We start from the raw sequence: 18069 nt of genomic DNA, 5'->3' as shown, positions 1-18069 counted from the left end.
GTCTCTCTGTTTTTGTTGTAGCTAATTATGCATTCAGTATTAGATGTGTGTGCAATGTACGTGAGATTACAAATATATTGCACTACTCGAACCAATGATTAATTAGTCTGTTCTCATTTATGTTGACCATCGTGTAAGGGTTTGAGTCAATAACATTTCACTTGAATATGCATGCCTACACATTATTCCAAGTGCCTGTTAGCTGCGACGTTTGCAGGAAAAGTGCTATACAAATAAACGTTATTATTATATTATTTATTATCGACATCGAAGCTTACACTTATTCAACGTCTATGCGTTTTACTCAAGTGTTTTTTTTTGTGTTGTGTGTAATTAACAAGCTCTAAACGGAGATAGAACCTTATCATTCTAAACGGAGATAGAACCTTCTCATTCTAAACAGAGATAGAACCTTATCATTCTAAGCTCACGATACATAGCGACCCAGACGCACGCTGCTTTTTCGCCATGCTTAAACTGGGCATAGTCATGGTCTTTGCTTGGCTGGCTGGCTGCATTAACCTGTTGTTGTTACTTGTATGTTCATTACGTTACTTCAAATGAATGCCCCCTAAGTCAAATCCATCAACTGAAGATAACTCGTGAGTTTAGAATGATAAGGTTCTATCTCCGTTTAGAATGATAAGGTTCTATCTCCGTTTAGAATGATAAGGTTCTATCTCCGTTTAGAATGATAAGGTTCTATCTCCGTTTAGAATGATAAGGTTCTATCTCTGTTTAGAATGAGAAGGTTCTATCTCCGTTTAGAATGAGAAGGTTCTATCTCCGTTTAGGGCAGTTCAGAGATATTGAGCGTCAAAGTTTTTACATTCCATTATGTTTTGTGAGATGGAACCTTTGTATTTTATTAACCGTTTGCGTCCACTCGCGATGTTGCTATGATACTTTTTGCCCGTCAGGTTGGTGGTTGCTAGGGAAGAAACCACGTGACTGAAAGCTATGAATACTGTATTTCTGTTTCATTTTTTGTTTTTGCCTAAAATAAAATGCATTTTAGTAGCCTACTATACAGAAATGTAGGTGTTTACCTGTAAACATCTTCATAGATGATAAGATTGTTTTTGACAGGCATGGTTGCATGGCCAACAATCTTGGAGCTATAGCCATCCACTGCCAAAACATGTGTCACACCAAACATCACCAACTTTTCGTTCTGGCCTAAGTGCAGGTTATGGCCAGTGTATTCCGCATGATCAATACAATACATTCGCACGGTCTCACTCACAACTTGCTACTTTCGTATCTTAGCTATCAGACAACAGTGACTTATAGTTAGCTCGAGACAACAGTGAAGAAGACGTTGTTAGTAACTCCTTTCTGAATCAGAAATCTCTCAGGAAACTCTCCTCTCTCTCGCCACGCCTGTTCATAAAGGGACTACAATACCCACAATGCACTCATCTATTTACCTGCGTGTTACGTCCTCGAAGCGACAAACTTAACCGCTGTTACATTTCCATCTAAAAGCGTTACGTTGCCCGTTAGCTACACGCAAACCAGCCACTTTACATGTTTAAACCTAAAGCTTAGTAATGTTTACTGTTTCATAATATCCTCGTGGCCAGGGTACTTAGTGCATTTCGTAGCTAGGCGTGTTTATTGCTTTCAAATTTCGCGCTGTACGCACCGCCAGAGCAACGGATAGGCTTGACTACAATTAGCTAGCTAACTAGCGAGAGAAACCCCAACGCCGCAAATCTGCTTTTAAAATGCAGGTGACAGATATAGGAAACAAAGAGGAGGGGAAAATATGGCATCGAAAACCAACACCGAGTAGTGGGTAGGTCCAGCAAGATCGCTTCTCTCATGTCTGTCTCATCTGATCTCTCTGAGTCGTGTGTGTGTGTGTGTGTGTGTGTGTGTGTGTGAGTGTGTGAGTGTGTGAGTGTGTGAGTGTGTGAGTGTGTGAGTGTGTGAGTGTGTGTGAGAGATTTATTATAACGCCAGGCGATGCTTCTCACAGGGTCCTGGTCAGCGTGATCCACAGTGCAGCCGCCCGTCAATCAAAAACGATACGATTTCTCCATGTCACCTTCGACACTACGGGGGAGTCTTTTCTGGCTGGTGATCACCATGGGAATATATATGTCTTTGACATCAGCAGAAACAGGTGAGTTACTTATGATGACACTTTTTAAGGTTTATTATGGGGGAAAACAACCCAATTTTGCATTGTGCTCTTATTCTCGACCATCCCCAATGATGCAGTGCTCTTTTATTCCTTGTGTTGTCTCTTACCAGGTTTAGACTTGTTCAGAGAACAGGTCAAGCATGCACTGCTTTGGCGTTCAACTTGCGCAGAACGACAGAGTTTTTGGTTGCTCTTGCAGACTACTCCATCAAGTGCTTTGACAAAGGTATGACAGGTCCTTCTCCATGTATTTCAGCCTACCTATTTGGCAACAGATTTGTTGTTCATTAATAGCTGCTTGAGGATTATCAGGTGCAGGATTATACTGTATACTGAACCGTACCCAATTTTACTGTTGGTTCTTTTCTTTTCTTTTTTTGTCAGACACCAAGCAGCTAGTTAGCTGGATGCGAGGCCATGAGGGTGCCATATCCTCAATTTCAGTCCATGGCTCTGGCAGGTATGCCATCACGACGTCAGCTGACACCGCTCAGCTCTGGGACCTCGACACCTTCCAACGGAAGAGGAGGCTCAACGTTCGCCAGTCAGTGGGTATACAGAGGGTAAGGTCGTTTAATTTACCGACATCCTTTTTGTCGTCTCTATGAACTGTAAATGTTTTTGGTTTTTTTGGTTTTAATTTGTTTTTCAGATTTTATCCCCTTTTTCACCCAATTTGGTAGCCAATTGAACCCAACCTAGCATCCAATTATCCCCTGCCTATTGCGTAGGATCCGCCGCACGACCCCGTGGCCGGCAGCCCCAGAGGAGATCGCCAGGCAGACTAGCTGACTGGCTCCTCGAGCCCAGCACCGTTATTCCGGCACCCCGGGGGTGGTGTTGCGCGACGGATCCTTGTCCGGAACTATTCCTTTACCGCCCTCGGGAGCGGACGCTCAATATGCCGCTCCCTGTGTGTGCCTCGGCCATATCCGGATCTGGCGAGCTGGGATTCGATCCCAGTCCCCGGTGGGCAGCTTGCACTAGTGGTTAGTGCTTAGACCGCTACACCACCGCGGGGCACACAAACTGTAAATGATTTGACTGAACTTGAACTTGATTTCAACTGTTGGTGTGTGGTGTGTTCCCTAGGTCTTCTTCCTTCCTCTGAGTAACACCATCCTCAGCTGCTTCAATGATGATTCCATCTTCGCCTGGGAGAGTGAGACGTTGTTCTGCAAATACCAGCTGCCAGTTCCAGATGAGGGGCCCAGGATCCACTACAAGGCCTTTGCTGTTACACGGTGTGGGACTGTGACATTTACAGATACATCCTGAACTGAACAGTAAGTTAGTTGTTGTGTCCTTACACTATTTTTGTTGTTGTGGCTGCAGTGATGGAAAAACGCTGGCTGCTGGAGGGAGGTCCAACCTGCTTCATCTGTGGTGTCTGGACAGCAAGAAGCTCCTCAGAGTTGTCCAGATGCCCCCTAAGGTTCGGACTGTGCGGCAGCTGGACTTCCTACCAGACAGCTTTGATGGTGGGTCCAGCCAGGTATGTGTAATCTGTGAGCAAACTGGTTGATATGGAGCCACTTTAGAAAAGAAAAAAAAAAGCAGTTTCTATGGTTGGCCTTCCAACCAGTTACAGTTATAACTAATGTAGACATGTTCCTCTTTAGACACTCGGGGTGTTGAGCCAGGACGGTATCATGCGCTTCATAAACATTCAGACCTGCAAGCTTCTCTTTGACATCGGATCCCATGATGATGCAATCACCTCAGCTACTGTCGGTCCCAACGGCCGCCATGTTGTGACGATAATGGACAATGGAGGCCTGAACATCTACAGTGTGCAAAGTCTGACTCAGGACATCAACAAGGTAGCACTATTCAAAATGATTACTAAGTTAACTCATCTGACAGACCATCTGATATAAAACATGACAGTGATAGGTACAATATGGCAAGTACAGTAGTTAGAGGTATATACAGTTATGAACTATGTACAGTTAAGGTAGCTATGTACAGTATGGTATGTATGGATGTATAAAGAGAGGTATGTGCAATGAGCAAAAACATGGTATGTGCAACGGTAGCATTTGTAAACGGCAAAGGGTAATTGAGTGTTCACATTGTTGTTGTTTGATTGTACTCTACATGCCTCTCTCTCTGCCTCTCCTAGCCCCCTGCACCCCTGGTGAAAGTGGTCCCCAGTGGGGACAGTGGAGACCGGTCTGCTGTGAGGGTGAAGGTGAAGTCAGAGGCAGTCCAGAGGCCTGCCAAAACATCCGGTCGTCGAGTCCAGACCAAAGTCCTGAGGCCTCCAGCTGTCCCTATGGCGGATGACAAAGAGGTATGTCACAGAGAGGCTGTGGTATCATCTTATTGTAATCTGATAGTGGCATACATGGTCTTGTCTTTCTGTGGAACTGTGCTGTCAGATTTCTTCTGCAGTTCATTTCTGTGTTGAGATACGTTGAGATACGTTGAATACGCCTATAGTAGTTTTTCTTATAGATGGTGGTTTGCTTTACAGAATGAATTACCTGATGGTCTGAACAAAAAGAGGCTTGTAGCATTGCTGAAGGCGTTTGGAGAATATCCAGCTAAATACAGGTAATGAATCACAAAACAAGACCACGGTCAACATTTTAGGAGGGGCAGCAAATGTGTAACTTGTCTTTTTGCCTCCTCAGGATGTTTGTGTGGAGGTCACTCCTGCGACTACCAGAGAACCACGCTGCTTTCAGCAGCTTGACTGACAAAGGCCTGCATTCTGCCTACCTAAGTATACACGAGCGCTACCCCATCAAGAGCCACAAACTACAGCGGGGCCTGCAGAGGTAACACCTAGTATCTGACTTGATATAAGACATTGATATTTAGAGAAAAGTCAAATAGATAATGATGAGTGATTATCATATCCATTCCTTGCCTGTCAACACAGGGCATTATCTGCACTGGCTCATTGGTCAGCCATCTTTGGAGAGGCCGACTACCTGCCTCTGGTGGCCTTTCCCTTTGTCAAGCTCTTCCAGAACAATCCACTCATCTGTTTTGAAGTGGTCGCCACATTCATCGGTACAGTTATATGCATGACACTGACACATATACGGTTGTTGTCCTGATTCAAGTTGTCCTCATATCACCCACTTTTACTGTCTTACAGTGAACTGGTGCCAGCACTGGTTTGAGTACTTCCCCAATCCCCCGCTCAACGTTCTGAGCATGGCAGAGAACGTCCTGGCCCATCACGACAAGGGACTGCTGCAGCACCTCGTAGACTGTGGTGTTACCTCCCAGGTGAGAGGACTGAATGAGGCACTGTGTTTTTATACTGTTGTGCGTTAGTAGTTAGTTCTTCACAGACTACTAAAGCAGTCCTACTAATTTTCTCCTGCTTTGTCTCTCTCTCTCTCTCTCTTGTCACCCCCTCCCCCAGCTGTACGTCTGGCCCTTACTGGAGACCCTGTTCTCAGAGGTGCTGACGCGGGACGAGTGGCTGAAGCTCTTTGACAACGTCTTCTCCAACCACCCGGCGTTCCTGCTGGTGGCGGCGGTGTCCTATGTCACCTGCTGCCGCGCTCCCCTTCTCCTCTGTAACCACAAAGAAGACTTTGAGGTAGAACCTTCTTTTCTTAACCAAGGGGTAGGGACACTGCCAGAGGTCAGGCCTTTGTTGTCATGCCAAAACCACTATATGAATGAATGAATGAATGAATGAATGAATGGTCTTTATTGTCATTGATATAGTACAGGTACCAAACAACGAAATTTGGGAGGGGGGGCTCCCCTGGTGCTAGGAAAAAAACTAAAAACAAGAAGGGAAAAGAGCTGGTTTACATAAATAAAGGCTATGTACACTATCCACTATACTATACTATACAAATAAAACACTGTGCTGTACTCTATGCTATGCTATACCTATTCTAACATTTCCTATCTCTGAACCTTATGTACCCGAGGGTTGTCATATTGCACATAGTGTTATTGCACATTCATTTAAAGTGTCGCAGTTTGCAGGTTTGAAATGTTCACAGTTGTGTTTCAGTATTGCACTTGATTACAATCTAGTAGCTGCCATCAAATTGAATCGTATACAGTGACGACAGTCCATAGGAACAGAGTCCATAGGAACAGAGGGTTTAAGAAGAGTGTTGTTTGCGCTGCATTGCTCTTCGGTTCATATGGTCACTTTATCTGCCTCGTTCATAATGCTCACTTTTCTCTGAGCGTCGTCCTCTCTCTCTCTCTCTTTTTCCTGTCAAGTATTTCTTCCATCACCGCAACAACTTGGACATCGGCGCCATGATCAAGGAGACGTACAGGCTGATGGAGAGCACCCCGGCCGACATCCACCCACGCGCCATGCTCAGCGACTTCGAGCCCCTGACCCGGGGTCAGTACCCCGTGTTCAACAAGTATCCCACCTTCATCGTAGAGTACCAGTCCCAGGAGCGGGAGAGGATCCGCCAGCAGGAGGTGGAATACCTCCGAGAGAGGTGAGAAATTCGATGGAAATCTCGTGAGTTCTTGGGAATGTTTAGATTTATATTGTGGCACGTTTGACTACGCCCTACAGTGTAATGTGAGGGGAGCTGAATGACTGAATACCTTCTTGATTATTTGATTACTAGAACGATTGAAGTTGACATCTGTGTGTGTGTGTGTGTGTGTGTGTGTGTGTGTGTGTGTGTGTCTGCGTGTGCAGGCAGGCGGTCCAGACGCTGCGTTCCGAGGCGGTGAAGAGGCAGGCGGAGGACGAGGCGTGGTACACCCAGCAGGACCTGCTGCAGCAGGCAGAGGAGCAGCGCAGGACGATCCTGAAGGAGGAGGAGACCAAGCTGGCCGAGCAGAGAACTAGGTCAGACACACACACACACACACAGGGACAGGCGGAGGGAGTCCAACAAACATCAAATGTAACCGACAGTAAGACTTGTCAGTTATACGTTTTATATAATGTGTAATATAGCACTTACAGCTTTCCTCCTCTAAGGCGATTTCACCCTCATTAGCCCTCATTAGACACTTAACGTTATAAACGACACAGTGTGATATCTCCATGGAGGCCATTCAACATGCCCTTAAATGCTTTTAATCGCCACTAGTTGAGCTGATAATAGCCTCTTGTCTGGCCTGCGCCCACCAGGCTGGCTGCTATGAAGAGAGAGCTGAAGGTGAAGGAGCTGCACCTGATCGACGCGGCCCGGAGGCGCTTCCTGAAGCACCAGCAGGACCAGAGGGTGGCCGAGCTCCACAGGCTGGACGACGAGATCCAGAGGAAGGTGTGCTGCTAAACCATGACTTCAGTCTGTGTCCATTTGTGTTACCTTATAGAGGAATCTTACCCTTGTAATCTCCTAGGCCACCCCTCTTATATAAGTATGTTATGGTTCCCCAATGTTGCCCTCAGATGAATATAAGGGACCAGGAGACGTCCACCGCTGTGCAGGACGTAGAAGTGAGACAGATGGAGCTGGACGCTCAGAGGCGACTGTTTGAACAGGTGAGTGCCGCCCCTCGTCACTGTCCTCTCTACTTACCTCACGATATCTGATTCTGTTCTTATGATAGTGTCGTGTAACTTTCTCACGTTCTAGCAACTGGCCAAAGAGCAGGAGCGCGTGACCCAGGAAGTGAGAGCAGAAGTGGACGCCCGGAGGCACAGAGCAGAGATAGCGGAGTCCAGCTATCAGCAACTCCTCCACAACGACACTGACCTGAGCCTGGGAACCAAGAAAGTGAGCACTGTAAAACACTATCTACCTAATATAGCGGTACCAATCAAAATCACGACGACTGCCAATGGCCCCTGGCCTGAGCTAGATGACTCTTCCTGCTACGACTGGTGAATTGGTGATTCACTTGCTTAGTCAAATGTATTGATTGTAAGTCGCTTTGGAATAAGGCGTCTGCTAAATGCCAGAAAATGTAAATGAATTTCCTCTTTGTTCTAGCCCACTCTCTGAGACCTGTATAAAAATGAACAGCAAATGAGTGTGTCAGAGACTGGAGGCCAGAGGCTTCGTCCCAATGCCCTCCAGGGTTGGCATGGCAGTATCTGCGCTGCCTGGAAATTGTAATGGATGGAGTGATGTGGAGGTTTTCTCTGACATACTGGAGGCGACAAGGAAGCGCAACGTGTCTGTCTACCTTCTGCTCGACCGTGTAAACCTGCATGTCTTTGTCAAAATGTGTGAGGATCTCTCTCCCTCCCTCCCTCCCGGCCCCCAGGTGTTGGAGGAGTCTCTGGCGGAGGCAGGGCAGCTGGGTGTGGACACAGACTGGCAGGCCGAGGTGATGAAGCGGCTGCAAAGGGCCGACGAGGAGCAGGAGAGACACTTCCAACAACTGGCCCGTCTGCACAGAGAGACCCGTGACAAGGAGGAGCAGCTCGTCAACACCATGCAGGAGATGGAGGGCAAGAGGGTGAGAGAGAGAGAGAGAGAGAGAGAGAGAGAGAGAGAGAGAGAGAGAGAGAGAGAGGGGGAGGGAGAGGGTGAGAGAGATGGCATGGTGCTTAAGAGTAGTAAATATGGTTACCATCAAGTGCTTTTTGAGGACCCTACTGTATGTCTGCTGCTTGTAATTAACACATTCTTGGTCACATTTAAATCGATACACAACAGGGTAGACATACGATTTAATTTATTATTATACAGGAAAACTGTTACAGTTAGACTGGCCTGACCTGAGTTAAAACTGGTTTTCAGCAGGTTCCTGTTCTGCAACATACTTGACAGAAACACATTTTTTTTATTTTTTACGTTAAACAGTCATACAGCATTACACACGCTGTTAAACCCATATCCATATCTGCCCCTATCTGTCCCGTAAGTGATGTTGTGTTGTGGGTCGACAGTGGGAGGACGTGGTGGGGAAGAGAGCCCAGCTGGAGGAGGAGAGGCAGGCGGCCGCCACGTCGGAGGCCCACAAGAGAGTCTTCCTCACCCAGGAGGCCGAGGAGGCAGAGCAGCACCTGGACACGCTGAGGAGGAGCCAGGACGAGTCTCTCAGTGAGTCCAGACCAGCACCCAGACCATGCAACGATATATTCATATGATTTCCCCATTCCAAATGTTAACCACGGTGGCATTTTTGGCAGATCGACAGTGGGAGATACAGGCGAGGTCACCGTGCTCCAACAGAGGACTTCTGCACAAGCCTGCTGCTACTACCGCTCCAGCTCAGACAGAAAACAACAACGTGTGCCTTAACAACCAGTCCACCTCAGACGACTCCACGAACTGTACGTATGGCTGTTCCTCCTGCATTTACCGTGAAGGTCTCGGTTTGTTTCCCCCCCCCCTGACTGTTCCTAATGAGCCCCTTGTGGGTTTCTTGTGTCCTCAGTTTCATTGGACCGGGGTCGTGGCGAGCTGGACTGTAGAGAGAGGGAGTTGATGCAGGACATCAGAGAGCTCCGTCAGAAACTGGCAGCCCGTGCCAAGAACTCCAACTCCATCGGCAACTCTGCCTCACTCTCCCCCGGCTCCCAGCGATGACCCCCCTCCGCCACCTCTGTGTGGTTGACTGTGGCTGTGCAATTTGGCATCGCTAAACTTGAAAGTGAGACTGAAAGCGGTTGTGGTTATCTACCTGTCTGTCAGTTTGAAAGATGACGCCAGTGATCGTGCTGGAACATTCTGAGCAGCTGTGTCCTCTTGCAGCCCTGGGGTAGCGAGAGACAAATGAAAATGCTGATGTTGAATCAGATATCTTTTTTATGCACTGCAGGGTTATAATTTACATTGTAATGTGTTTTTTTTTACATTTTATTTAATACTTTTAATAAAAACATTGTTGAGTCATGAAAGGTCTACCACTTTATTTGATCTCACCTATGTTATTTATTTAGCATGCACACATGCTTTTGTTGATCACCTCAGTAGAGATAGGTAATCTCATCATGGATCCGTTATGCATCCATCAGTCAGTTTGACAAAAGGTGGATTGGAAAGCCGCACACTGCTGTGACAGCTTGTGAAGTGTGCAGCCATATGTTATTAGCCTCCGCTGAGCTGATCTGACACCCATGCTCACAGCTGTCACTCAACCCTCTCCTTGTCCCTCTAGGGGAAGGAGTGCTGGAACCACATGTTCTTGTCACACTCTGTCCCAGAACAGAACACCTGCCTGTCCACACAGGTGGGATATACTGAGAGGACTGGGCTCACTGCAAGAGAGACAGAGAGCTTTACAAGTGACATGCGGAGCAGAGCGTCCTAGTTCTTCTTTCTTCCTATCATCGACATGGAAAGCAGCGGTCTGTCTGTGTTGTGGTACATGAAGTCCAAGCCTATCGGGAAGGTGAAGCGACGTATGGAACAGTTGAGAAAAAACACCTTCATCCAGGTGTCCGAAATCGACCTCAGCCACAACGAGAGTGCCCGGCTGGCCACGGACGCACTGCTGGACCAGGGGCTAGAGGCCTACCAGGAGGTTCTGGCTCAGGAGGGAGAGGTGGACTTCTTGTCCCGGGAAGAGAAAGGTTACATCCTGGAGAACGTCAGAGACCTGAGCAGCAGCAGCGACAGCCTATGTGAGGATGATGGAGAGCAGGACGAAGGGGCGACCTCTCAAAAGTCATCTGATGAGTCGGAGTTATACCCTGTTGTGTCTGAGAGTGAGGCACCGGGACTGGAACATGGCTGGCCGGTGGATGCCTGGGCTTACCACCTGCTGGGGACCCCCAGTGTGGAACTGTACTTCCAATTAGGCAAAACAGCATGCATGAGAGACCTACTGAGAGAGCATATTAAAAAGGCAACAACAGTAAGTACTGTATACGCAAACATAAGTAAAGCATCTATTCGACATACAATAATCTATTGATAGTTCATCAACTGATAATTGTGGAAAACATGAAGACTTGAGTTAAACAGAGCAGCTATAATTGAATGTCATATCTGCAGGTTCTGGCAATTGTTATGGACACCTTCAGTGATGTGGAGATTTTCTGTGACATACTGGAGGCGACAAGGAAGCGCAACGTGTCTGTCTACCTTCTGCTCGATCATGTAAACCTGCATGTCTTTGTCAAAATGTGTGAGGATCTTCAGGTCAGCAGCAAACATCTCACTGTGAGTACATTCAAAACAGTATTTATCATCATCAGCATAGACATTTCATGGTGACAAATCCTACATCCTCACCTGTTATTTTGACATTTTTTCTACTTCACTCAAAATGCATTGTGTTCTTTCTGAAGAAAATGTCAATTCGCAGTGTAGAAGGAGAGACATACTGTGCAAAGTCTGGAAGGAAATTTACCGGAGAGATCAAAGAGAGGTTCATCATCTTTGACTGCACTGATGTAATTGCTGGATCATACAGGTACCTTCGTCATGTTCTGGTCACAAAAAACATTCACTTTGATAACATTCCTTGTTTGAAAGGAGAGCTAGAGTATGTTGTTGTTTGTTGTGCAGCTGCGTAATCTCTTCTTATGTTGTGTCCCGTTCCTTAGTTTCACATGGCTATCCTGGCAGGTACACCGAAGCCTGGCTGCGCATTTCAAAGGCAGTGCAGTCAAGCCTTTCGACCTGGAGTTTCGCAAGCTTTACGCCAGCTCCAAGCCTGTGCCAGCTTTTCTCACAGTGACAGCTCCACTTAACCTCCATCTGCCACACCTCCCGGACTGGCTCACCTCCCGTCCAGCAGGACTGTTCACCCCACAAACGAACCCTGACCCTCCCTGCAACGAACCCACAGCCCAGCCCAGATACCACAACACACAGACCAATGTTCAACCAACCACCCAAGGGACAGCGAACCAGCTGAACTACACAGGGAATCAAAGGTTACACTGGCTCTCCCAGAGGCACACTACCAGCAGGCCTACCGTGCTCCAGAGGTCCTTCAACAATGAGTTTTGTGCAGGAAACCTGAATCGGCGTCCCTTCACCAGCAATGTGCCCCCTTTTCTAGGGACATGGGGCTTGTTGGAGAGGGGTTTACAGTTCCTAAATAAGTGAACTGTCATACCACAGTGGCCATAGTTGCTTATTAATTATGCTAAAAGTAAAAACATTATATAGTTTATTTTATTTACATTTTAAAATATTGAGACTCATGTCTGACTTGGTGAGACTAAGGAAAATAATGTTCTGTGACAACTCAAATGTAAAAAATAATAATAATAATAATAAATAAAAAAAAGACTATAAATGAGCAAGTTCATCTGTATCATATCATGAAGTCAATGTGCTTGAGCTATTACCCAGTGAGTAATTCAACCACAATCTCTCTGTTTTACTGTGAATCAATTTATTGTGTGTTTTTATGTAGGATTTCTATAATGTGTACCGGTATGTGCAATGTATGTTATACAGTTGCAAGAACAATTGTGCAAGTGTAGAACAATAAAGCTTTGCTGAACTGAACAGTCTCATATGTCTTTGTCTCTGCATTACAGATGAATTCTGTGTCGGACCCCAGGAAGACTAGCTAATGTCATGGCATTAACTAATGGGGATCCTAATAAACAAATAAATTCTCCCCACACCAACACAGAGAATCACAGAGGATGAAAATGACCAAACAAAACTGTAGAGCCATGGATACATTTGTTTCAAATAGTTGGCAGCAGAAGGATGAGATATGCAATGTGATATAAATAGATACATTCATTTAACATTTGGGGAGCATTTTAAGTCTGTTGACTCCTCCAGTAATCCAGTGAGTATCAGTCTGTTCCACCATCTGTCCTCAAAGTCCTTTACACACAGTCCTGCTAAGCTCTCACCATCCTGGTTGTCCTCTCTCATCTTCTCTGCGAATAGATCCTCTCCCATCACCTGTAGACATGTCATAAAAACAGTCAGTCTTTCGCTCAGGAGTACTTTCTTTATTATCGTCTATTATAACCAACGGACAATCACAGACGGATATGAGGGGTTTCAGACAGTAAAACTAGGCTCTCCAGTTTGTGGAGCTGATGTAATGGGCTTTAAAACATGTAAACCCCTGAGCGTATACCGAACCAAACTATGACATCTTAACATGGTGGCACAGAGATCAATTTCTGTTGACTGATTTATTTTGTCCTCGGATGACAAGCGTGGTCCTGACGCCCAGCCTCACCTCAGAGATGAGTTGTACTGTCCTCTCATTGGGCCCCAAGCACTGCAGTGCCTCATCTGTCCTCTGCATGGCTCTCTCACTGTTCTGAAGCACAAAGGACGACTGCTGGTTCTTCAACATACCGAAGAGGAGCCTAGGAAGACAACACACAGGATATATCTTATCAGAAGATGAAGACTGACCTTTAGATTGACTATAGTGTTTTCCTTCAAGAATAATATCTAATGCGATAATAAAAGTCAGTGTGTCTAAAATGTTTTCTTTTTAAATATTCACCTGGCCCTGACAAAACACATGGAGGCCTTCAGACAAACGCAGTCCTTCTCTTTCTTTAGTTGCTCTTCAGTTTGAGTCACGGGCTGCTGTCCTGCCGTATGTTTCTGTTTAGGTGAAGTGGAATTTGAGGGTGCTGAGAGAACCTCCAGTAAGCTCATGTAGCTCTCTGCCAGCTTCATCCAATGCCAGTGGTTGTAAGGATGAAGAGAGCAAAGCTGCTGCAGGAACGTGATCTTGCTTCTGAGATCTCCAAAGTGCTCGTGAATGTTTACCATGAGGTGAAGCAGACCGGTGAGGTGACAGGTGTTGGAGGCTTCCTTCCTCTGTCAAGTGAAAGATTGCCCATGACATGGTCATAACATTTCATTGCAAATCTTAAACAAAACAACTTTCCTGGGGGGTATTCCATCAACGTCACTAAAGGAAAGTCTAGGCTTATTCTGATCTGATGAGTCTCGCAAGATTTATCAAAAATAAGCCTTGATTTTCCTTTAGTGACGTTGATGGAATACCACCCTGGTAAGGTTCATATGAAGCCATTCATAACACCTAAATTATGCTTCATCTCTCTCTCAAAGCCAGCATAAAACCTTAGTTCCTAAACTATATGATCTTACAAGTATTTCTGTGATTTCCAGGGCCTGCTCCTCTTTTCCCAGGCGGCAACAGCATCGAGCCATCCCCTCTAGTATATCCCGTTTCATGGTCAGGTTACTATCAGGTACCAGTGCCAGGCAGCTAGTGTATGCATTGAGAGATTTCTGAAAAATGTGATTAGATAGTATTAGCCTAAATGAGAAAGAGACATAATATGGGATCATATGACAACGCACCAGCTTCCATGCAGCACAGTAGTTTGCAACAACAGCACAGAATCCAAGTGAAGAGACTACCTGATAGTTATTTTGCCTGTAGGCCAAATCAGCTTGGAATTTGAAGATTTTTTGCTTCTCCAAAGAATCCTCTGTGTCGGTGCTCTCACAAAACCACTGTTAAGAGTCAATGTCACAGTTCAATGCAACTTATGATATACATATACATATACACCCATTGATTCTCAAATAATGTCTTATAAATTACAAATTAGCAGTCATATCATTACCCCAAATATAAGGTTTAGAAAAACAGTGTCTTTGTTTCTAAACAATTGCTTTGAAATAGGTTTGAGACAACCATTTCAATTTCATGGAATGCTATTAATAATAGGCTAGTGCTTGTATTCAGAGAGCTGGGACTTTGAGAGGTCATTTCCAGAGCCCCATTTCTCGATTTCGTACCAAAACAAGTGGTAGGTCACCCATTTGGATTACACCTTTAACTACATGTTAACTAGCTTGGTCCAAATCGTCAATGTTTTGAACTTCAGTTGTGGTAGCTAGCTTCCAGGAATCACTCACCTCTGATTCACAACGTTTGGCGTTGTAAGACGAAAGAGAAACATGAACCTTATCTCTTGCCTCTCCGAACATCGAATCATCAAAGGTGCTTCCGAAGATGTCCATTTCAACATACGAGGCTTTAAAAGAGTATATTACTGGACACAGATGTTGTTTACATCTAAACATCCACGTGAGCATCCAGTGTTCAAATCGAAATTGCACGGTGAGAAACATACAACGATGAGCTGAGTTCCGCAGAGAGACGTTCCGCTCACGTCATTCTTTGCCGTCAGGAGAAAGTGTCATGACTCATGAATGTTGATGTAATGCAGAGACTTGTCCATCACAGAAAGTCCTTGGTTGCTAAAGTAGAGGTTCTCAGTGGTTCCCATCCTTTTTTGGCTCGTGACTCCACTTTGACATTTAAAACACTTCCCCCCCACCCCCCCGTTATATTAATTATTGTTGCTTTATCTTGTTTTGCACATATTTGAAATAAACGTATCAATCAATCAATCAATCAAACACTGACAATGTTTTGTTGTTGCTAAAACTAATTGTTTTCGATAATACTATGTTGCAAATAAAGTTTAAAAAAAAATAATTTTAGACCACATTTAGGCTATTTCATGTATATTATTGTTGACGCCAGCATAGCTAGGACGAGCCACAGATTAGTGCGGTGAGGATTTTATTTTCCAAGTGCGGGATATGTAGAGGTGTGCTTGTAAGGCTGCCGTTAATGCTGAACAAACAATTACTCAAATTAAACATTGAATAATTATAATGAAACAATAGCTAAGTAGGCTACACATATGGCCTATATCAGGTTAACAGAGACCACAAGATTTATAATTTTAAAAAAAATCCAGGTTTATTTTGATAATGGGAAAATAAACCTGGATTTTCCTTTAGCGACTGGCCGTATTATGCACAAACCTCTTAAACCAGACGGGCTGATAATTGGTCCCAAATTCTGGTTTAATTTGATTATTGATTTTATTATTGATTACTTTATCTCCTTGTCATGTATGTTACGAATGTATGTTCTGAACTATGATCTGAGCATATGCACACAAAATACCAAGGTGTTAACCATCAAATGGCAATGCATCCTGCTTTTGCATCTGATCATTATTTGTAATGTTAGAAGCAGTTTAGTTTGGGTTTGGTTCTTAGGTGGAAATGAGTCAAATAGGGCATTCAGCAAGGTTAATGCATGGTCAACCACATACCCACAATCTCGTTCTTATCTTTCAAATGGAAACAGGGTGCAAAGATCCGCACAAAAATTAGTTCTCAATTTTATTATGAAGTATATTGTAAAATAGAAAGTAAGAAAATGATTGATATGATAAAGTACAGAAAGGTATGACAATTTAGATAGTGGAGATCCAAGTTTCCATGAATCCAAGGAACTCCACATGCATTAATAACTTGAGCTTACAGTATACCAGACACTCTAAAATGATCATGTTTCATAGTGTTATCTATATTGCGCTAAACAAATTATCATAGAAATTTAAAATTAAAATTAAAAAAATGTTCCCACATTCCCTCTAGCTCAATGTTCAATTCTACAATTTCTGTAGAAAAAGTCCCTTTTTTTAATTCTTAATTTGTAAGTCAAGATGCTCCCATTCAGAGGCCTGGGAAGAGGTAGAGGTCCAGAGAAGCTCTGTCTTTGGTCGGCATCTGTCTTAGGCGGGCACTGAAATTCTCCTCAAAGCGACCCAAGACCTGCATGAAAAACAGAAATGCTGTGTGACCTGTTTCAAATACATCAGGAGAAATCTGCCAGTCTCCACCACAAAGAGGAATGATTTTCACTGCCTACAGTAACTCAAGAGGCCTGCAGATTATATACTGTATGGACAAAAATATTGTACTGCATTCTGCATGCTTTTCCACAATTTTGGTTGTCAAATCGTCAGACAGTTCTTTGCTCTTCTTCCTTTTCTCCATGCTCAGTGTGGTACACACAGACACACAACACAAAGGTTGAGTCAACTTTTCTCCATTTTACATAACTGGTTGCAAGTTAACCAACTTGCCACGGGTGAGTTTAAATACAAATTAAAGATGAATTTGAATATATAATAATTGTGTCCAGTCCATTTTTGGAGTTCTGTGTGGAACAAAATAAATAAACATGTCAATACCCAAGCATTATTGTTTTAAAATGTTTTACAATACATTTTATTTGTACATTTTAACAATTTAGCAGACGTTTTTATCTAAATTAGAGATTACGGGGACAGTCTCCCTGGAGTAATTTAGGGCTAAATTACTAAATTACCTTACTAAAGGCCACACTAGTGGTGGTGAACCAAACTAGGTGTCAGTGTGTTCTCACTTGAATTATTTACAAGTAACCGTATTATGATCAAGACTAAATCTGTTGATGTGCAGAATTGTCAATAGTGATAAGGAGCTTTTGAGACTGTTGAATGAATGAATGAATTAATTAATTGATTGTATTTGACAATCTTGAAATACATACAGTATAAAGTTGCTCCACAAGGGTGAGATCAACAACAACACACACACACACACACACACACACACACACACACACACACACACACACACACACACACACACACACATTCAAAATCATTGTGGATAAAAAAATATATTATAATAATAAGTCAAAGGAGTGGTCCTCATGTTCTACGTTTTAATCACACAATGATGTATCCGCTTCACTCACCTGTGTGGTCAGGCTGCCCGGGGGACAGTCCCAGTTCGGAGAGAAGTTCTGAATCAAAAAAACCAATCAGCTTTCCACTGGCTTTGTCTCCTTTCCTCACCACCATGGCAATGAGGCACCGCGCCCGTTCCGCCCGACTGCTGTTCTCCTCAGCAACCATGTCCGCCTCTTCCTCGTTCAGCACCTTTTCCTCCCGCATGTGGTCCACGAGCTGCTGGATCATGACCTTTGACACGCTCTCCACAAACTTACACCGAGCCTTCTTGAGCTCGCCTGCTAAAAGAAGTACATGTGATGTCATTGATTTATCATTCATATTTATATCTTACTTTATTTTATATCTATGCTTCTTGACATATTTTGTACTACATGCTTTTTAATTCTTATTCTTATTATTCTTATGTTGTCTGTATGCACCAACAACCACAGCAAATTCCTTGTATGTGAAAACTACTTGGCGAATAAAGTCATTCTGATTCTGATTCTGATTCTGATTGATAATCAACTCATTCATTGAG

General features: G+C 44.3%; 3 protein-coding genes across 3 annotated transcripts; 2 read left to right on the top strand and 1 right to left on the bottom strand.

Annotated features, from left to right (window-relative positions):
* Positions 1-1730: 1730 nt before the first annotated feature.
* tbc1d31 (TBC1 domain family, member 31) lies at positions 1731-9603 on the top strand (the record flags this gene model as incomplete). Its single annotated transcript, XM_080541041.1, has 22 exons — positions 1731-1801; positions 1985-2131; positions 2263-2378; positions 2537-2715; positions 3245-3396; positions 3488-3647; positions 3775-3975; positions 4278-4448; positions 4632-4711; positions 4792-4938; positions 5043-5176; positions 5265-5398; positions 5538-5717; positions 6365-6597; positions 6807-6959; positions 7248-7383; positions 7512-7604; positions 7699-7839; positions 8333-8527; positions 8961-9114; positions 9204-9347; positions 9452-9603. 22 exons carry the CDS (start codon positions 1731-1733, stop codon positions 9601-9603), a joined length of 3273 nt encoding a protein of 1090 aa, XP_080397167.1.
* Positions 9604-10351: 748 nt separating this feature from the next.
* On the top strand, positions 10352-12075 carry fam83a (family with sequence similarity 83 member A; the record flags this gene model as incomplete). The annotated part of the gene is made up of 4 exons (XM_080541040.1): positions 10352-10873; positions 11014-11181; positions 11310-11434; positions 11568-12075. 4 exons carry the CDS (start codon positions 10352-10354, stop codon positions 12073-12075), a joined length of 1323 nt encoding a protein of 440 aa, XP_080397166.1.
* Positions 12076-12391: 316 nt separating this feature from the next.
* On the bottom strand, positions 12392-14961 carry cUnh8orf76 (chromosome Un C8orf76 homolog; the record flags this gene model as incomplete). Its single annotated transcript, XM_080540288.1, has 6 exons — positions 12392-12897; positions 13184-13316; positions 13460-13782; positions 14077-14220; positions 14353-14448; positions 14857-14961. The coding sequence occupies 6 exons, from the start codon at positions 14959-14961 to the stop codon at positions 12727-12729; spliced, it is 972 nt and encodes a 323-aa protein (XP_080396414.1). The 3' UTR covers positions 12392-12726.
* Between the last annotated feature and the right edge of the window lie 3108 nt (positions 14962-18069).

The sequence above is a fragment of the Nansenia antarctica genome, assembly GCF_963989245.1.
Source record: "Nansenia antarctica genome assembly, chromosome: 10".
Taxonomy (NCBI): domain Eukaryota; kingdom Metazoa; phylum Chordata; class Actinopteri; order Argentiniformes; family Microstomatidae; genus Nansenia; species Nansenia antarctica.
Note: the sequence above shows the minus strand (reverse complement) of the source record. Positions and strands in the feature narration are given on the sequence as shown.